This window comes from Cervus canadensis, chromosome 1 (genome assembly GCF_019320065.1).
Source record: "Cervus canadensis isolate Bull #8, Minnesota chromosome 1, ASM1932006v1, whole genome shotgun sequence".
Classification (NCBI taxonomy): Eukaryota; Metazoa; Chordata; class Mammalia; order Artiodactyla; family Cervidae; genus Cervus; species Cervus canadensis.
This window is the reverse complement of record NC_057386.1, coordinates 16,952,014-16,973,708: the sequence shown is the minus strand read 5'-3', so window position 1 is coordinate 16,973,708 and position 21,695 is coordinate 16,952,014. Positions and strand designations below refer to the sequence as shown.

The 21,695-nt window shown below is 37.4% G+C and overlaps 1 protein-coding gene across 5 annotated transcripts in view; it reads right to left on the bottom strand.

Moving 5' to 3' along the window:
- NSF (N-ethylmaleimide sensitive factor, vesicle fusing ATPase) overlaps positions 1-21,695 on the bottom strand; it is a 146,608-nt gene that overhangs the window by 103,588 nt on the left and 21,325 nt on the right. For all 5 annotated transcript variants that reach the window (XM_043465965.1, XM_043465978.1, XM_043465958.1 and 2 more), the window contains exons 4-8: positions 19,620-19,659; positions 11,884-12,050; positions 8,494-8,601; positions 8,093-8,168; positions 5,463-5,618 (exon numbers count right to left, since the gene is read on the bottom strand). In XM_043465965.1, the coding sequence (XP_043321900.1) occupies positions 5,463-5,618; positions 8,093-8,168; positions 8,494-8,601; positions 11,884-12,050; positions 19,620-19,659 (547 nt within the window). The remainder of the gene's footprint in view (positions 1-5,462; positions 5,619-8,092; positions 8,169-8,493; positions 8,602-11,883; positions 12,051-19,619; positions 19,660-21,695) is intronic.

Sequence of the window (21,695 nt, the reverse complement as noted above, 5' to 3'; positions counted from 1 at the left end):
AGTTAGAATTAGCAAATTAGTAAATTACCACATTCTTCATATTCAAGTGTCATCTATAAGTACTCCATGGAGAAGCAGAAGGGGTGAGTTCTGCATCTCTAACTAGTGAGCAATTGCTTTCTTTTCCTTTCCTAATAAATTACAGGCAGACTGGAACAGATGTCAGGTTGGCATTCAAAACCTAAAATATAGCTGAAAAGCAAGTTATGACTAATACAAGGAAAAAAGATGAATGTCAGAAAGCTTCATTTTTTTTTTTTTTTTCAAATTTCAGATAAGCTCTTTAGCCTTAGGGTTCCTTTTACAGAGCCCTAGAGTTCGGCAAGATGTCTTAACCCCCATTTAAATTGCAATCTCTCCTCATGTGTGGGGGTGTGAAAATGCATTTTAAGAGTGTCAGTGTTTATGTTAATCTTAGCAAAAACTCCCTCTCTCCCAAATACGGCATGGACAAAACCTCAGCGCCCTTTTTTCCACTGTATTTTATTTGCACTGTTTTTAGCATGTGAAAGATGTCTGCATGTGATTGAAAGGCTCCTTATCTTCTTGGCAGCTGACTTGGTAGAGTAACTGCAGTTTCACTGGTGATATCAGAAAAAAGTTGCTTTCCTCTAAAATTTCAAAAGAGACCTTAAAAATACAGATTGAAAATGGGCTTAGAGATGGAGGCAGAGAAAGGAGACAAGGAAGAACACAGTGTCAGTTTCAAAGAAAGGGGGTACAAGATGCTAACTATTGGCTTTACTCCCCACGGGGGGGCCTGCATTTCTATCACAACGTATAGTGCTGGTTCTCAGCTGTGTCCAACTCTGCGAGCACATGCACTGTAGTCCACCAGGCTCCTCTGTCCATGGGATTTTCCAGGCAAGAATAGTGGAGTGGGTTGCCATTTTCTATTCCAGGGGCTCTTCCCGACCCAGGGATCCACCCTGTGTCTCCACCGTCTCCTGCATTGGCAGGCGGATTCTTTTACCACTGAGCCACTTGGGAAGCCCAATTACAAGGTATAGGTCCACCCAAGGACAGGATGAGGCTTGAGGCCTTTAAGTCACTACACTCTTTTCCTTCCAGCTCTGAAACAGATAACTTCTGCCAAAGCCACTTTGCTTGATGCATGTGAACTTAGTCCTAAAATTATATTAAGAGACAGTAATTCTTTAACAATTATTTCACTGTTCTTTGAAAAAAAAGTTGCTGTTTTTGCTCTGACATTTATGGTATAGAGGTACCTGCCAGGGATGCCAAAAAAGGAGTTTCTTTCTGCAAACTATCTTTTCCAACCAAAGAGCTACAATGAGAATGGAGGTGACCCTGTGCCCAGAGCACTCTCTGCACAATCGCACACCGGGCAGTGAGCGTGGTGAAGGGCTGAACAGGGGGCACAAGGGCGTTCCACTGAAACCTCGGTGGACGCAAGGGCTGCGCCGTTTATTCACCCTCACTTACCGAGGCTGGTTTCTGATGCCCAGGTTTCTATCTTGGGCCCCGAAAGGTACTTCTATTATCCCACAGAGTAAGGATTTAAGCCTAACTAAACGGCTATCACTGTAGGCGCTGGAGAACATTCTAACTAAGAGGCTGTTGGGTACCCGCTAAGTGCAAACTTTAGCTCTAGTTTTCCTTGCTAATGCTTTCACATGCTTTCTAGGAAGAGCAGCCCTATGTGGGTTTTGGGGTGAGTCCAACTGCTCCAGACAAGGAAAAAGTAAACAGAGTGATTGAAACAAGAACAACAGAAGTCAAAGTACATTCCCCCAAAGTAACTCCTTTTCCTAATTCTACAAATCACCTTTTTTCCACTCTCTGTGGGGCTGGTTGTATGTGACCTCTTTTCCCCTTAAAGACCTTCCTTGACTTTAATTCTATATTAAAAAAAAATATTTTAACAGGGGCTTCCCTGGTGGTTCAGCAGTAAAGAATCCACCTGCAAATGCAGGAGACATGAACTGGATGCCTGAATCGGGAAGATCCCACATGCCTTGAAACAACTAAGCCCATGCGCCACAACTATTAAGCCCGCACTCTAGGGCACAGGAGCTGCAACTACTGAAGCCTGGATGCCCTAGAGCGCGTGCTCAGCAACAACAGAAGCCCCTGCAATGAGAGGCCCACGCACCGCAACTTGAGAGTGGCCCCCACTCACTACAAGAGAAAAGCCCATGAAGATTCAGCAGAGCCAAAAATGAAGAAGTAAAAATTTTAAAAGATTCTCTCTTAAAATACTATAGCAAAAACAGGAAGGTGTATACTACGTACTTGAAAGTATTTCAAGAGAAAAACTAACATATGGGAAACTCTGGGACACTTATTTCATGTCTATTACATTATCTGATCCCTATTTTTTCTGCATAATTGTGTGCCTCTGGTTAATTCTTTAGTCTCTCTGTATCTCATCAGCAAAATTCTGTATGTATCTAAACTATATATGCAATTTTGAAAAGCAACATGAAGTTTTACAGGCAAGAGGAAAGAACTATATTACCTAGAAGCATAATTATCAGTCTCATAAACACAATGACAGAAGAGAATTCTAAATTTATCACTTTGTAAACTTGAAACCTTGATATATAGGCAAGAAGATCCATTTAGTTAAGATTCCTGTTTACAAAGTAGACGTAACTCTAGATTCCATGGTAAAGACAATGATTTGGTCTCAAGCCAAAATAAAAATGTTCCCTGTTTAAGTAAAACAAAACAGTCTCAACCTACATTAATTATTCTTTTCTAATCCCTATTTTTTTCATTTGAACTGATTTAACCAGTCATATCCATGTCCAGTGAGATCCCACACAGGTTGACTATTTAGTTAACAAAGAATGAAAGAAAAAATCAGCCAATTCTGTTCCCACTTGGCAGGGTAAAAGAACACAGTGTATACATAAAAAAGATGCATGTAATGCTAAAGTAAATGTAGCAATTTGTACTTTTTATATGCCTTTATCAAAGCCTAATGAGAACTTTCTAACCACATTGTACTCAGAAGGCAATGAAACTTTGCTACTATGTAATTCCTCCAAAATTCAAATGAGAAAAGAAGCCTCTACAGGAAAATAAGGAATAATACATGCACAGCAAGAGATTTCCTTCTCAGCTGTTTCACCACTAAAAAAGCAGCGCAAGGACATGAGGAGTCTTCACTCAGAGTAAAAGAGAAAGTCTCTCAGTTCAGCTCAAACACCAAGGTACCTTAAGACTTACTGCCTCCCCCCACCCCGTTTTTTTTCATTTTTTAAATGGAACATAATTGCTTTACAGTGTTGTTAGTTTCTGCCATATAACAATGTAAATCAGCTCTATATATACATATATCCCCTCCCTCTTGAGCCTCCCTCCCACCCCAATTTATTATCTCTTAAGTCAAATTGACAACACATGCTTCTTGATGACAAAAAGCCATAAAGATAAAAAAGTATTACTTTTTTAAGAGAACTCATGTATGCCTAAGTAAATCAGTAAAAATATTAGAAAAATAAATCCATAAAAAAGGTAATGGGTAGTAGTACTAACAAACAAAACTGAAATTCAAGGTCCTTGGTCAAAAAGCACGTTAACAACAAAAAGCATACTGTACAACTCAACTGATTTCAATGTGGACCGCAGAAACAGACTAAAGTCACTCAGAAGTTCCAAATCTGTTTTGATTTCATTTCAAACTCTTCAAGAGCTGACAGAGTCACAAACCAACAGAAATGGGCTTACTTCTTTATAGGTTGTTCTCTCAACCTCAGAGAGAGGCCCTAAAGAGCAAGATTTGGACAATGCACAAACAGGAAACTAGTATCTGAATCCTCGTAAGCATTTAAACCATGAGAAAATATTTTAATATAGTTAAAAGATATAACGTATAGAAGCAGCTATTTTTCTACTTGTTGGCTGTAGAGGGGTGGTGGTTTACTCGCTAAGTCGTATCTGACTCTTGTGACCCCATGTACTGTAGCCCTCCAGGCTCCTCTGTCCATAGACTTTCCCAGGCATGAATACTGGAGTGGGTTGCCATTCCTTTCTCCAGGGGATCTTTCCAACCTAGGAACTGAACCCACATCTGCTGCATGGCAGGCAGATTCTTCACCGCTGAGACACCAGGGGGAGTTTAAATGTTCAAAGACACAATCATCATACTCTCTGTATGGTGCTCGGGCTTGAAAATGAGTAAAGAGATATTGCACAAGAATAACTTAGAACATTTGGAATCACCCTTTAATCTCTGCTTATACCTCAAACATACTTAAGCAATATTTCCATTTCTTTATTTTAAAGTTTTATGGATTTACTGTGCCTCAAAATACACATTACCAAGGTAGCGAACTATCACATTTTTAACTATTTTCCAAATTAAAATTCTGTTTTTTTATGGACTTGGCCTTTGTGTCTTTCAGATAAAAAAAAGTATGTTATTGCCATTTCAAGGTGTATAAAACTCAGGTGATGAGGGTCTCTGTCATTTTCTCTTAATCCAATTTCAAACTCGACCTTTAGCCAGTGAACAGGTGTGTGCCGTGTGTAACTTATCGGAGTGAGCGACCAGGCCGAAAGGCTACCAACAATAGGAGGCTGACAGAACCAAGCACTTAGTGCCTAGAAAGTAGTGCTCAGCCCCACCATGATGAATATACTCTTATCTCCCAGTAGCAATTTAAAGATAAAGAATGATGGAGGTGAAGGGAGTAATATATTTGTATTCCTTCAGTTTTTTTGGATACAGTTTTTAACACGAATAGTCTGCCAGAAGCTGTTATGGTATAAATTCCTTCCTCAGATATTCTGTAGCTAACATTCCAATCCAACGTATGATATGCATATGAAAACAGTCAGCACAGCATTCCCACCAGGGCAAATAAAGCCATTTCACACACAGATAAATTAAATAAACCTTCAAGAAAAAAGTGATAAATGACTAGTGCATTTCTTTGTATGCAATGTGGAAATTCCTATGTATATTCTGCATTTGTCCTTTTGCATAAATTTACAACATGCCAAGTATCCATTTACCAGGTATGAAGATGTATTAACTGGGTAATACAATTAAAAAAAAAAGCAACAGCTAATATTAGAACAGTATCCATTGTCTAATAGATAATGACTATTCGGCATGGTAAATCTGACCTTCAGTGAATCTTTAGAGTCAGATGACATTTCTATATAGGCCCTGTTTTAAAAGTTCATAAATATATAAATATAATGAAATTTCTAAATATGACCTATAGAGAAACATACTTGGATAAATAAATTAAATCAAGCAACCACAATTATTTTTATGATTTTCCCATAAAATTAAAATGTAGTTTTAAAAATCTTAAAACTTTAAAAGTTTTTTTAAGCTTTTTTAAAAGAGGAAGAAACAGTTTGAAACAGTTTGTCAGGCCTGAAAGATAATTTCAAAACATTACTGAAAACAGATTTTATCACATCCAATTTTCTAAAACAGTATAAGATTTTATCCAATTTTTCTTTTTAAAACTCACCCATTTGTTCCACAATCTCTGGAGGAAATACTCTGGAAGCAAATGCTCGTCGAAAAATATCTGAAAACTCCTTGTCCAGACCTCCTATTCCCATTTTTTCAAAGTTCCAGTCAGGATTGATGATAGACTGGCGATTTTCCTTGGTTTTAGCTTTGCCTATTTCAAACAAAGATAATCAAATGTGAGAGAAGAACTTCACCACTAAGTGTAAAAAGACAGTCAGAACTCCCTGGGCATCCTCAGTGAATCAAGAAAAGCTATCAAACATGAAAACACCTTCCTCGCTGATTTTTTAAGAAGGATGAGTTTTGTTATATTTGTTAGTTTGCCTGGTCCCCATTTAGGGTCAGAAAAACTTTCAAAATGACTGGCTCAACTATGCTGTAGTCAATCCATGGAGCTTGGTCTTATTGACCTCTAACTCCTAACGAAGTTAACTAACTTGGTTGATTAGAAGAAACACCATGTGCATATCTGATGAAGAAAACACTAGTTGCCAGAAATGCAACTGAAATCTAGCAGTCCCTCAAGGCTCCTAAAGTAATATTTAAAAATACATATATGTATCTAAATTAAGTATATAATCAGCAATTTAATTCTTCAGCTTGAAAAGATGTATGAAGTTTAAAGTCTTATTTGCTTTTTCTTCATTTGCACAATAATCTAAAATTATCCTAAAGTCTTCGATGATTTCAAAATTCATGTTTTCAAATTCTTTCACAAACAAGAAAATTATCTAACTTAAATGTCATAGTGCCCCCTAAAGTAACTCAAGAGAACCACACCCTCTCTCTCAAACACAAAGAATAAAAGTGCCTTAGTACAGTCCACATAAACAAAAAAAAGAAAGAACTATAGTTTTCTTTTAATTAGGGAATAACAGGTCACATTAGAAAAAGTTTACCCTAGATGCTAATTGTATGGCTAGGGTTTTGTGGACTTAACACTTCCTTTATGAAGTAACCAAAAATACTTTTCTTACACTCTACTGCCCTCTTGTGGCCAAATTATATAATTTTACTTTCAAATGCGGGGGGGAAAGTATTAATCACCCTTAGAAATTACCTCCATTGTATGAAAGTCATGCAACTCTCAGGATAATATACCATACAATATACAAAGAAATCACTCCAGAAACATACTGAATCAGCAACAGTAGATTATGATATATCCTAATTATGATCAAACCTGAGTCTCCTACTTGGTAGGTGGATTCTTTAGCCACCAGGGAAGCCATAAAATAATATATTAGTCATTAAAAACAATACTGTAGAAGTATATTTATAAGATGCTTAAAATATGTTAAGCAAAAAGAACTATAAAACAGTATGAAGATATAATCAAATTTTTTAAATTTTAGAGTGAGCTGTTTTTGAGTGCTTATTCATATTTCATGAAATAAATATTTTACAGTTGAGAAACAATAAAAGAGGAATGATAACTTATGGCTCTGGAGAAAAGGACACACATTCAAATTTAAATGACTTTGGATATAATAGTGTGTAACCACTGAAAATCCTCTACCTTGTACCAGGATAGACATCAACATAGGTAAATACAGTTAATGGCATCATTATGCTGATGAGTTACTGTTTTTAGAGCCCAATCCGCATTATGTTAATATAATAAAAGTGGGGTTAACGTACAAGAGTAGGACTGAACTATGGATCTGCTGGAAAGAATTTTTTTACCTGTACATTGATCATTTAACTCAGTCACTAATGGAAATAATGCTAGTATCACATTTAACACACAACTAGCTGAGGGACATTCTACAAAATACATGACCAGCTCTCACGGTCATGAAAAGACAGTGAAAGTCTGAGGAACTGTCAGAGACTGGAGAAGACCATGGAGACTAAACCACTAAATGCAACGTGGAATTCCAAGTTAGACCCTGGAATAGAAAAAGGACATAATGAAAAAACTGATGAAATCCAAATAAAGTCTCTAGTTAGCAGCAATGGAAACATGTTAATCTAGTTTTGGAAAAGTGTACTATGGTTACTTAAGAGGTACCATCACAGGAAGCTGGTTAAGGGTTAAGGGAACTTTCTGAATATTTTTTATGAATCTTCTGTCAGCGTACACATATTTATTAAAAGTTTAAAAATTAATTTTTATCTGTCTTTTCCCTTATTTTTAGTGAGGTTACTAGGAAATTTAAAATGACATACATGGCTCACATTATATTTCTATTGGACAAAATTGATCCAGTGAAGGTTTTAAATTTTTTCTACATCAGTATATCTGAAAGATATGAAATACTCCATGATTCTGTGATAAGCCTTTTCAAGGCAAGTATCTCTATTCTCTCTTCCTGTTTAATCACTGTAGTTGGGTCACGTATTGTTAACAGATGCGCTGTGTTTAGTCGCTCAGTCATGTCTGACTCTCTGCAACCCCATAGACTGTAGCCCACAGGTTCCTCTGTCCACGGGGATTCTCCAGGCAAGAATACTACAGTGGGTTGTCATGCCCTCCTCCAGGGGATCTTCCCGACCCAGGGATCGAACCCAGGTCTCCCGCACTGCAGGTGGATTCTTTACTGTCTGAGCCCACCAGGGAAGCCCATTATTAACAGATGGCCCCACTTTATTCAGAATCTTCTAAAAAACTGTAAATCTTACCAATAAGATTGAGTGATGAATTTTCTGCTTTTTCAAATGCAACCTGGCTGTTTCCAACAACCAGCCCTATTTCAATCTATAAAGACAGACAATAATTAGTAGTTAGTCTTACAGCAGATTTCTGGACTTCTCAAAGCAAGGTGAAAAACAAAAGAGAAATGAAGTCTCCATGAGCAAAGCAAATTTTTCAAACTATCAGCTATTTAAAATTACTATTAGATCTTCACATAAGTCTGTTTTATACTATATTTTAATAACTATGCTGGGTTTAAAGGCAATTTCTCCCTACTATCTTAAAAGAGTACATAATATAAAAGAAATCACTGAGGTAGAGAATGGCTAGGAAAGTTATATTCATTTGCACGATGCACATCATATAGATGATCAGAAATAAAACATACCTTCTGTCTTTTACCAGTTGCAGGCTCTCCCTTGAGGATACTGGGATCCATGGCTTCAATGTCTTTGACCAGTAAGCCAAAAAGCTTCTCATTGAAGCTAAATACAAGCTATATAGAAAAGACAGGGGGAAAAAAAATCACTTCATGATATAATGGTTTGATTTTCACATCATCGCCAATGTTTTTCAAACACAGGCAAGCAGCTTTCTCAGCTCACTCTTCTCCACAAGGCAAACTACCCACAGAGCAAAGGAACTAACACTTACTGAGTATCTGCTCTGTGCCAAACAAACGTTACAGGATGTTCCGTAATTAATACTCACTAACTCGTCTGCAAAAAATCAGTCCTATTTTACCAGGAAGGATGCTGAGATTCAGAGAGGAGTTAAATGGGACCTAGAGTCACAGCAAATGACAATGCCAGGATGCAAGCCTTGGTTGTGTGCCTCTAACATCATGCTTTTCTACAGTCAGTACAAAGTGCCTTCAAGTGCAGGGACAGCTTCTGAATGCTCATTCACTCACCAAATATTTATTAAGTGCCTTCTACAATCTAGGCCCTCTTCGGGATACCAGGGTATAACAAAAATGCAATAAACAAGGCTGACTGTCATCCTACCACCACTAATTACCAAGAATGGGAATAAACACTAAGAAGAATGATTTGAGATATTTATTCTTTCTCTGTATTATGGAGGATTTTCTTTTGTGGGTTTGTAGATGTTTGCATGTCACTGGGTTTTAAATTATTACAAATACCAAGGCATTTTCTATTAAAATACAAAAGCTAAAGGAGAAGGTAAAAACAAGGAAATTTTAGTTAGGCAATTTGAGCACAACTATCAGAAAGTGTAGGAATCCAGAAGGACTACGGTGAAGCCCAAAAAGCAATGGGCAGGTAAGTCAACAAATCATCAGCTACCTATCATCCTGGGGAGCCTCCTCAATCCATCTAATTCCAAGTAGCAGCCCAGCGGATCTCTAGTGCATCATCCCATTTGACTGACATTAACAGGACATGGCATTTCTTTCTTATTTTCTGTCTTTCCCAACTAGAAAGGAAGCTCTACAAAGGTAGGAAATGTGTCTGCTTTATTCACCAAAGATCTACAGGCCTAAAATAGTATTTACTGAACTCATACTAAGTGTTCAATAAGTATTTGTTAATGAATGGATCAACTGACTAGCAGGTTCTTGTCTCAGCTATACAGGGCAGCTCACAGATCGTCTCTGGACCTAAATAAAATTCCTCATGTGCAAAATGAGGAGGTTAGACAAGATAACCTCTAAGGTTCATTTCAATTCCAGTACTCTTAAAAACAATAATAAGTGTTCTGTGTCCTTTTCCTGTCTATCAGTAACTCAAGTTTCCAATTGTGAAAGTTTGATATGATGATATATGGGTTAACCAAATCCTTAAGAGTCTTGTCTTTACAAGTAATGACACTACACTCATTTCCCTCAGGTCCCTCCTCCTGCCATTTCTCCCATTTTACAGGCCTTCCCACAGGAGACACACAAGGACAGTCTATGTAACTCAAGAGATCAGAACACTATAAAGCTGGAATTTTCAAACTTTTTGACCTCAGAATCCTTTTACATTCCTAAACCCCCAAATTTGGTTTATATGGATTGTAATCTGTTGATATTCACTATATTAGAAATTAGAACAAGAAACTTTATTAATTAAAAAAAAATAAAGTACATTTATATATTAACACAAATAACATATTTATAATTTATTTTAAAGTATTTCCATTTCCCAAGGTATAAAACATAAGTGGGAAGAGTGGCACTGTGACATTTCTGCAAATCTCTAATTTCTTGCTTAATGGAAGACCACTGGGCATTCATGTTTGCTTCAGCAGGCAGTGTAACTATGCTAGTACCCATCATGTGGCCTGCACAACTCCACTTGTGAGAGAATAAGAGGAAATGGGCATATAACATCCTTTTTAAAAAATGTTTTGATATTAGATTTGACCTCACAAACCCCCTGAAAGGGCCTCAAGGCCATAGTTTGAGAACAGCTGCTATGGAGCTATGGTAGGAGGAAGGAGTTAATGATTCAGAAGTCACAGAAAGAGACAAATGGAATGGTAAGGTCAAAAGAGCAGAGATTGTTTATGTAGAAAAACAAATAATAATTTATGAACTCACACATTTCTTAGGTAAAATTAAAAAAAAAAAAACCACACAGAATTTCTTCTTAGGAGACCAAACAATGTACTAACTGAAGTCCAAAGAAGGGAGCAATATAAACAGGATCATCTTTTCCCTTTATTCTATTGGACTATAGTTGACTTACCCTGTTGCATTAGCTTCAAGTGTATGGCCAAGTGATTCAGTTATACACATATTCATTCTATTTTAGATTCTTTTCTCATATTGGTTACTACAAAATATTGCGTAGAGTTCCCTGTGCTATACAGTAGGTCTCTGTTGGTTATCTATTTTCTATATAGTAGTGTGTGTGTGTGTGTGTGTGTGTGTGTTCACCCCAAGTCTCTGTTGGTTATCTATTTTCTATATAGTAGTGTGTGTGTGTGTGTGTGTGTGTGTGTGTGTGTGTGTGTTCACCCCAAGTCTCTGTTGGTTATCTATTTTCTATATAGTAGTAGTAGTGTGTGTGTGTGTGTGTGTGTGTGTGTGTTCACCCCAAGCTTCTGATTTATCCCTCCCCCAGTGTTTCCCTTTAGGCAATCGTAAGTTTGTTTTCAATAGATGTAAGTCATTTCTGTTTTGTATATAAGTTCACTTCTCTTTTAAGATTAAATTCCATATATGAGTGACATCACGTTTTTCTCCATCTGATTCACTTCGTTCAGTCAGTATGATAATCTCCAGGTTCATCCATGTTGCTACAAATGGCATTATTTCACTTTTTTATGGCTCAGTAATATTCCATTGTATATATGACCCTCATCTTCTTTATAAGCAATATTATTTTTAAGAAGAGAAAATCTGGGCTTCAAAAGCTCCATAAAAAACTGAATATATATTTACATGTAATTTTCTTACGATTCTCAAAGCAGCTCATAACCAAAAATGTTAAGAATTACTTTTCTACAGAAGTACATCAGGAAAACAGAAAGACATCCCCAGACAAATGTCCCATGACAAGAAAAGAAATTTGATATACATGTCTATAGTGTTCCCAAATTTACAGAAAGAAAAGCTGCTGTCCTTATATATGACACCGTAAGCTAACTTTATAATTTTTCTAAACAGTCTGCTAGAGGTTCAGCAAATATATTTCCCTCACTTTTTATCACTCACCTTAGATATAGCTGTTCATATGCAAAGCTCCTCTCAGCTTTTAAAAAACAATTAATTTTGGACAAGTACAGAGATAAAAATGTCTCTAAATGAAAGAAAGTTTAAAACTACCTGTTGACCCACTGAGAATGCCTGGTTGTTGAACTGCTGAATAAATTCTGCGGCCATCTTGTCAGTATCATATGGGTTGGAGTCGATACTTTTTTTCTGTAGGAAATCAATCTCGATGGTCATTGTGCCAATACACTGCTTGGCTTTGTCAAAGGTATATAAGGACACTAGGGAGGAAAAAAAGGAGCATTTTTTTTTAAGTCACAAAGACACCAAATCCGTGCTGTGCTTCAAGTAACTAAAAGTTTCACATAAATGAAATAGACTTGACCAAAGGGGGATTTTTCATGACCTTCATTGGAGGGATACATAAGGAACAGATATTTTTTAAACATAATAATAACCACTAGAGATGTTCTTCCCCCTGACTTAACTGGAACATACTGAACAGCAATCTCCTGTACTTTTACCCCTCACCTGACTGTTCTGGGGAAATTACAGCTGCCCCCATACAGCCTCTCCATCTTCCTCCTCATTAAGCAGAGGATGGAGTGACAGAATGGGAAGTCCTGATGGAGATGGCATACCATGCTGTTTTCAAACAAGACTTTTGCTTGACACAAGAAAGAGCCAAGGTCAGAGGTGTGTGGACTCTTGCTTTAGCAAATTAAGAGTGTAGGACCAAAACAAAAACCAAAAAAACCCTTGAGAAAAAAATGTTTTCTAGAGGGATTTCCTGCAGAGCAACTTAAGACTTTGACATTTCTTTTTTTAATAGTACAAAAATATTTACTGAGCACCTATGATTTCAGGGGAACCACAGTAAGTTCTACATGCATAACAGGACAAAAACCAGACCTTTAGCTCATCTGTGTATTAACAGCACCTAATAGTGTCTGTGGGCTTCCCAGGTGACTTGGTGGTAAAGAATCCACCTGCCAATGCAGGAGATGCCAGAGATGCGGGCTCAATCCCTGGGTCGGGAAAATCCCAAGGAAGAGAAAAGGGCAACCCACTCCAGTATTTTTGCCTGGGAAATTTCAAGGACAGAGAAGCCTGGTGGGCTACAGTCCATGGGGTTGCAAAGAGTCGGACATGACTGAGCACAGCAAACAAACAACAGTGTTGGCAGGATGCTTAATATATTCATGAACTGTTTAAATGAAACAACAGCAGCAAAACACCTATACTTTTCATGCTAGAAACAAAGGGACTCTGGAAACCATGTGTTGCAATCTATTAGTAAATGGACGAATCTATAAACCACCTAACTTTCTGTGCCTTGATTTGTCACACCTATAAAATAAGACTGAGCTAGATAAATCTTTATGGCCCTTTCATGCTCAATTTCTGTTCTCAACTTATTTCTTACAGACTAGCTGAGTCTAGTCTTGAGTTAAGTACAAGGATTTTTTGTAAGTCCTTTGAATGAAATTGCTTAATTAATCATATTTTTGTATTTTGGTTGGCCATCATAAAGGGGACACACATACTTGATATATGTTTTCAAGAGCAAAATAACAAAGAAAGCCACGATGGAGGGTTGGAAAATTTGCTGAAGATCAAAGATAAGCTCAAATCTCAGCTGAGAGTTTCAGAATACTCTCTGGCCTCCACTTCTGCATGTTGTGTTCTTTTTGTGTACTTCCTAGGAAGTACAGTTTACATTCTGAGTGATTTTCATAAGACAGCTTAGTTGTTTCTCCATACAACAAAATATTTATGGGATGAATTATTAATGGAAAATAAATAAGTTGATTGACAATCTCATTTCCAGGGGTCTGTCCCCAGAAGACTCTTGAACTAGAAAGTTACAGGGAGGTTCATTGCAGTATATTTCTAATAGTCAAACATTTAAAAAATGCTTATCAGTCAGGAAATGATGAATAAAATGTGGCATAGTCATAATGTAGAATAATGTGTTGCACTTAAAACTAAAATCTGATATATATTTAATAAAGATGAATGGTCCATTAAAACATAATATTGAGTGAAAAAAGTATAATTCAGAAAGGGTTGCACAGCATGACACAATTTTGTGCATTAAAGACTCCAAAACAATTTCATAGCATCATCATGTGTGTGCACATGCATATGTATAGATATATGCATGGATATATATACACGTGTGTGAACCATTCTTATACCAAGAAATTTGAATACGTTATTAAAATATCATCAATACTGACTACAGTTTTCAAATGCATCTTAATTTAAAGGTCAGTGTTCCTAAATAGAAAAGACCAAGTTGTTACAATTTCAAATGCTATGGCAGTACCATGGACAGTTTCACAGGCAGCACCATGGTCAGCGCCATCATCAGCCCCCAAAGGGACAGATGCCCTGAAGGTTTCAACAAGGAGCAAAGGGCCAAAAGGTTAAGAATGTTTCTTATTTTATGACCAATAGCAATTTAACATCAAAGATTAATTTATAAACAAAAAATTATAGCCAATGCTTTGAACAGGTATTACAAAGACAGGTTCAAAAAAACATGTGTTAACTGAACATCAGTCTGCAATACTTAAAACATGGTACTTACAGACAGAGAGAAAACTAAATGATTCTTCTAGAAGATTTAGTCTGAGAACTAAAATCACTGATCTGACTAAAAAATTCTCCTAACAGACAGAACTCCTGTTTCAGAATCTTTGAATAAACACTCCCCTTCATACCAAACTTCCTATTCTCTCTTTGCCTAAACCTCTACTTACACTGAAAAAGTTTTGTACCTTTATGCTACATCATGACAACAATCAGGCCCCCAAACCCTTCCTTACCTCAACCTTACTTCACCTTAGTTCCATCTGAACACTTAAGTTTTATTCTGCCAATTAGGTCTGTTTGATTTGTCTTTTTAAAGAACTTACTTTACATTCAAGATAAGCATTTCTGGTAGCAGGAGAATGCTTTAAACACAATTTAAGGCCACAAAACACATTTTTTCATTTCATCTTGAATTTTCTTTTTCACAACAGAATTTATCTGCATTAAAAGTTAAGAACACTTATATTTAGAAAAGTAAGTTTAAGGAAATTAGAAACCTAAGCTTCATACACATAGGTCTTCTCATTAGATTTAACAAATGTTCATTTTTATCTCTGACAGTGTCTACAAACAGGGAACCCTGGCTTCACGCAGCGACCTACTTCCCTTTGGTGCTGAACTCCTCCACTGTCTCAGCTTCATGCTATGCTTTCAGGTGAGGAGGAGACAGTTAAGGGAATCACTTATGTCAATATTCCCAAAAATGTGACTGATAACAACTACTTAAGGGTGATTGTTAAAAACACAGATTCATGAATCAGACCCCCAAGGGAGGGGCCTGAGAATCTTTAAAAAAACAAAAAACAAAAAAAACAAAAACAGAACTCCCCAGGTATTTCTGTGAGGCAAGTTTGGATTGGATTGATTGAAGTCACTTAGTCGTGTCCGGCTCTTTGTGACCCCATGGACTGTAGCCTACCAGGCGCCTCCGTCCATGGGATTTTCCAGGCAGGAATACTGGAGTGGGTTGCAAGTTTAGAAAGCACTAATTCTCCAACATTCACTACCAGTTATCTGTATCTAATTTCCTTTATTTTCACCCCCAGGCAAGAAATTTTATCTTTAATCCTACTTCCACAAAGAAAAGACCAAATAAAGATAATCCCAATATCTAAGTTCCTTCTGATTCAGGAAAAAACAAACAATAAGTTGCCAAGTTCCTAAATGAGAAACAGGATAACTCTCTCCTTCCACTTTACCAACTTCTCTTCTCAGGCATCTTGAGCCTACAGACTAGGCTCATAATGTGTTCCAGGCAACTGCTTTAAGTAATCGCTTTCTTTTAACCAGTTTAAAGTCAATATATCTTTGAATATCTCCAAAAGCTTGGATTCAGAGGATGTGAATGTGAATTCACATTCACACACATCCTCCTGAACATTCCCACATATCCTCCTAAAACTCTGTGGGAACAGCAAGGAGAACAAATAATGCTACGCACAGTCCACACCGTCACCATTACTAAGACACAGAGAAAACCACAAAACTTAAATTACTTGAAAATAGAGAAATATGTAACAAGATTAGACAGAGCTCCAACTGTGGAAAAAAAGAAGGGAAAGCAGTACATAGGGAAAATACAAACAAAATCACCCCTCAAAAGAGAAAGTCTAACACCAAAAGCCAAAACACTATACACAGGTTTGGGACTTGGCAGTCCAAGACGCTAGGTACCCAAAAAGGACCTCAAAGTGAGTAGAACTGAAGTAGTAACATCAAAGAACCACTGGAAAGAATCAGATAACTAAGAGAAAGGGTGGTGCCCTTCAAGACATGGCAATAAAGGAAAGAAGACAGAGAGGAAACTTAGGGATCACACAGAAACCAAAGACAAATAAGCTATGCCAACCAACCTTTCTATCTACCCCACCTCACCATTATTAAAGAAACTGCCCTTCTCTACACTAACAGAAAAGAATGCTCTTGCACTAATAATTTTGCCTACAAAATCATGTGAAACAGAAAAAAAATAATTCCACAAAGTTACTGTAAAGAAAACATAACAAATAACAAAATATTGCAGCATTTTAGCTGTCTTCTCTAAAAAGATCAACTATGAAATAGAAAATATACATAACATTTTAAACTAAATTAAATATCCTCAAACAAGTACTTGGACATATAACAAAACACCTAAAGTCAGAAGATTAAAAACTAAGAACAGAAACAGACAAATATTAGTAAAAGAAATGCAATGAATTTATCAAACACAGCAAAGAAATCGAGGAAAAGTAAAACTACTCAGAGGCAAATAATAAATTACAAACTGTCCATGGAAGAATAGATTCAAGTTAATATTTAATAAGAGGCAGTGAATGAAGACAAGAAAACAACCAAGATAATAAAAATAAAGAATTTACCAAGAATAGAGAGAAAGCAGCTGAGATGTAAGACAGATCAGGCCTAAAATACATGTATAATTAGAACCCTGGAGAAGAAAATCAAAACAATTCAGTCAGAACTAATATTTAAAACCAAAACCTAAGAAAATCTTCTGGAAATAGACAAAATTTAAATCTACATATTGAAATAAAGTATTGTATAGCTGAGTTGTTGACCCAGAATGGCCAATTCCAAGCAATATCCTAATAAGGATGTTAGAATTTAAAGACAGAAAACCCCTCAGGGCTCCCAGGCAAAAAAATCAAATTACTTATAAAGGTAAGAAAACAAGACTTGGCATCAGGGTTCTCAACAGTTCAGTACAAAATAAGGCAATGTGATACAGTATTTTCAAGAAATTCAAGGAAAGAAAAGCCAAGAATTTTATATCCAGCCAAGCTGCCCTTAAGGGCATCAAAGAAATAAAAGAAAAAAGTCTGAATGTCCAAGAACTTAGGAAACACTGTACACATATATACTTCCTAAAGGAATCTACTAGAGGATAGGTTTTATCCAACCAAGTAGAAGCAGGCAAAAGGACTGATCATGATCATTTAAGAGATTTATTGGAGAGCTGAGACTAAAACAAATGTGGGGCCATTTGTGGAAGAACAGCATGTACATCCTGGAGGAGGGCATGGCAACCCACTCCAGTATTCTTGCCTAGTGAATCCCCTTGGACAGAGGAGCCTGGTGGGCTACAGTCCATGGGGTCGCAAAGAGCTGAACAGACTGAAGCAACTAAGCAGGGCACGGCACAGCACGTCAACAGCGCAGAAAGACATGAACTAACGTGCACCCCACGGTGACTGCAGTGAGTGAAACTGCGCTGCACACTTGAATGTTGCTAATAGAGTAGACCTTACAAGTCATTACCACAAGAAAAAAAGTCTTGTGACAGATGTTAACTAGATTTATTGTGGTAAGCATTTCACAAGGTATGTAAATATCAAACCATTATGTCAGGTGCTTCAGTTCAGTCGCTCAGTCGTGTCCAACTCTTTGCAACCTCATGGACTGAAGCATGCCAGGATTCTCTGCCCTTCACCAGCTCCTACAGCTTGCTCAAACTCATGTCCATCGTGTCAGTGATGCCATCCAACCATCTCATCCTCTGTCGTCCCCTTCTCCTGCCTTTAATCTTTCACAGCATCAGGGTGGTGCTAGTGGTAAAGAACCTGATTGCCAATGCAGGAGACACAAGAGACGAGGATTTGATCCCTGGGTCTGGAAGATCCCCTAGAAGGGGGCAGGGCAACCCACTCCAGTATTCTTGCCTGGAGAATCCCCATGGACAGAGGAGCCTGGCAGGCTACAGTCCATAGGGTTGCATGGACTTGGACATGACTGAAGTTACTTAGCATGCATGCATACCTGAAACTAATATAATGTAATATGTCAATTATATCTCAACTTTTAAAAAGTTGCTTCTTCCACTAAAAAAAAAAAAAAGACTTAAAACTTGAAAAAAAAGGAAGCAATTAATTACAAAATGAGAGGAGAAACAGGAAGGCAGAATATAAAGATTAACTATTGTATAGATGAGAGTCAAATGGTATCTTTTAGAAGATATCTCTGTATTGTTTTTGTAACCTTTCCATAATATGAATTTTTATTATTTATTAATAACTAATTAATAATTTTTATTAGTTTATTAATTTTTCCTGCTAGTCTTAAAGCTAGCAGGAAAAAAGCTGACTTAATTACACTTGGATTTTCTTTTCTTGCCCTACTGAATCCATGAAGTTAACATAAAATTACCTGATAAAACGACTCACACTTCATTTCCCCAACTTTGCCACAATGACTAAGAAACAATGCCAGTGTTCACTTATTAGCTCTTTGGTTTATAAACCACAAGTGGCTTAGTCTTTTTTTTCCCCTTAAGTCATAAATTGCTTTCCATATCCTTCCCTAATGAACTATGATGACTTTATGACACGTTTTATTTTTAAAAGTCCATAGTTTTCTTAAGTACTGCCACCCTTCTTCTCCTTACCCTAAACCTGATTTATCTTTTTAAACAAAGACATTAGAAAATACACCTCAGTATACAGTAAAATGGAATCACCATGTCATACCAATTATTCCTCTTTAACACAACTTCAACTTTTAAAAAATTTTTCCATAGCCATAATTCACAAAGTCCTATTCGGCTTAATTCCAGGCAAGTCAAATAACCTCCCAGCAATTGTCCTTCACTCCTGAATTCTTCCCACTCCTTGCTATACTCCACAATGACATTAGAACTCTTTTCTAAAGGTAGGATTTTGGTGGGCTTATTCAGAACTTCTAAGTGTGTTTGTGTAAAGTCCAAAAATTTCAGTATGTATTTCCAGGCCGCCTCCTAACTACATACTCCACCTCTCATCACTTAATACAACCCATTCAGGCAAAACCTTTCAATCAAACATATTTATGAGCGATGCCTATAATTTGCTTGCCCCCATCCCAGTGCCTTTTATTTGTTTTATTTCTCATCTGAAGAGCCTTTGTTCCTTGTCAATATCATGTCATGCTTTTCTCCTACTTCATAATCATGCTCAAAACTCCAGTGCTGGTAAGATTTCTCTGGCTAATTATCCAATCTCCAATCAATTCCTCCACTCCTGTCATATCTCAGACTTTTACACAGTACTCTTAAAGGTAATTTGTGCAAAAATTTACCTTGCACTTTTTCTGTGAGCTATGAATATGTGGATGTTTCTTTCCCAAGAATACTCAGACATATAACAAGTAGACAAAGTAACTACTTACTTTTCATTCTCATACACCTAACTGTAACATGGATGAACAGAAAACTGTTCAGATCTCTATGAGAAAATCATACAGAAAATCTACCTCAGATAGCTAAAAAATATACCTACCTTCTATTTCTTGCCCAATAGAAAGTCCAGCCCATTTTCGCTGTAAAACAAAAGAGAGGGGGTAAAAAAAAGACAATAGCACGTGAAAATTAGAGAAACGAGGAAAACAGGATTTCTGTGAATTTCATGTACACATTCCAAGACTAAACCATGGCTGTTAAGTGTTGAACCATGCCCCACAAAAAAGATACATTAAAGCCTTAGCCCCCAGCTCCAATGAATGTGACAGCATTTGGAAACGGGGTCTCTGCAGATGATATCAAGGTAAGATGAGGTCACAATGAATTAAGATAGAGTCTAAGCCAATATGGCTTCCTTATAAGAAAAGAGAGACACAGTCAAATGGGGAAAAAGTCATGTGACAGCAAAGGCAGGGACTGAAGTGATACATCCACCAGTCAATGAACGTCAAAGACTGTCTACAACACCAGAAGCTAAGCATGGAACAGATTTTTCCCGAGTGCCTTCAGAGAGAACACAGCCCTGCTGACACCTTGATTTCAGACTTCTGCCTCCAGAACTGTGGGAGAATAAATTTCTGTTATTTTAAGCCACCCAATTTGTGGTACTTTGTTACAGCCGCCCTAGCAAACATATGCTATAGTTTATTTATACCTGAATATCTGGCCTCAAAACATAGAAAGCTTGCCTTTTTACAGTAAAGCTGGCACCACTGAGTAGGATGCTCCTTTGCATAATATTTTAATGCTCCTGAAGGCCTTTGTAGTATCAGACATTTCAGATTCTAAATGTACTGTGGATAGTTACACTGTTTGATACAGTAGCACAAAAAGAAAGATGTTCAATTCATGAAAAATAAATCAGAACTCATCAGATAGGCTATAATGAAACCAGGCAGGGATTCAAATCATTAGATGGTCACGACTACTCTTTGTGTACTTGCCAAAGAAGTGTCAGGCATTTGTGACAAGGCTTTTAGCTTCTCCCTAGGTACCGACTGGTTACAACAGCAAGAATATATGGAGGCAGGACAGATTGTGTTCAGGCAGGAATTCAGGACTGGCTTGATACAGATTCAAAGTGAGTACTTACTGACAACACTTCAAAGACCAGTGAGAAAAATAATCCTTGACTGAAAAACAAGTTTGTCTCCTCATCTGAACTTCGTGAGCTTTGTGGTGGTGACGAGGTAAGAAGATGCTGCGTTTTGAATACATGCAACAAGCGCTCTCCCCCCCCCCAGCTTTCTCACCTCCTCTCCACCCTTCACTTCTCTTTTCTGTCATACTCCATCCCACTTCTGGCCAACCAGAGATGCAGAGGCATACTGGTTAAGCCCAGATTTGGGGTCACAAAGCAGCCACATTTAGGTTCTACACCCAGAGACAGCCTCAAGGATGATGATAATAGTATCCATCATTTGGGGTTGTTGAGAGAATTAAATGAGGGAACACATGCAAAAGCACTTAAGAGTAGCACTTAGTCTATAGTAAATGTTGGGGAAATTTTTTTTTAAAGCAGAGAGACAAGGAAAAATGGTTAGAAATCCCATTTCTGGCCAGCTGAGTCCCAAATTTAGCTCTGAGAAAGCTGGTAAGCCCCAGAATACTCCAAACCTTTGATCTATATAAACAAATGCAAAAAGCAGTCCTGATACTGCAGAGGCATCCAAAAGGGGAAAAGGGAATAGCAAATGAAGATTTCCCATAACATGTGAGGGATTCAAGAGATCTTTAACAGTTCCTTAAGGAGTTAACTCTCCTTTTGATCTCTTTCCCTAAACCTCCAGGGGTGGGAGGGCCGCAATCAACTGGCATAGTACGGGAGGTAAGGGTTGCATCTGCCCTGTTCAGGACTAAGGATCAGCAGCCTGAGTAAGATGACAAGGGAGGAAAGGATACAGACTAGTACTTGCGATGCTCTTGTATTATATATCACGTGCCTGCCGGAGTGGTAGGCAATTTCCCCTCCACAAAATCTACCAACAGCTGTAAATCTAATCATAATCCTTCCACTTATCATGGAAGCTCAGCAAGTTAGGCTGTCATTTGAAATAACAACTGTGCTTAGTCACTCAGGCATGTTCGACTCTTTGTGACTGTTTCGAATGTAGCC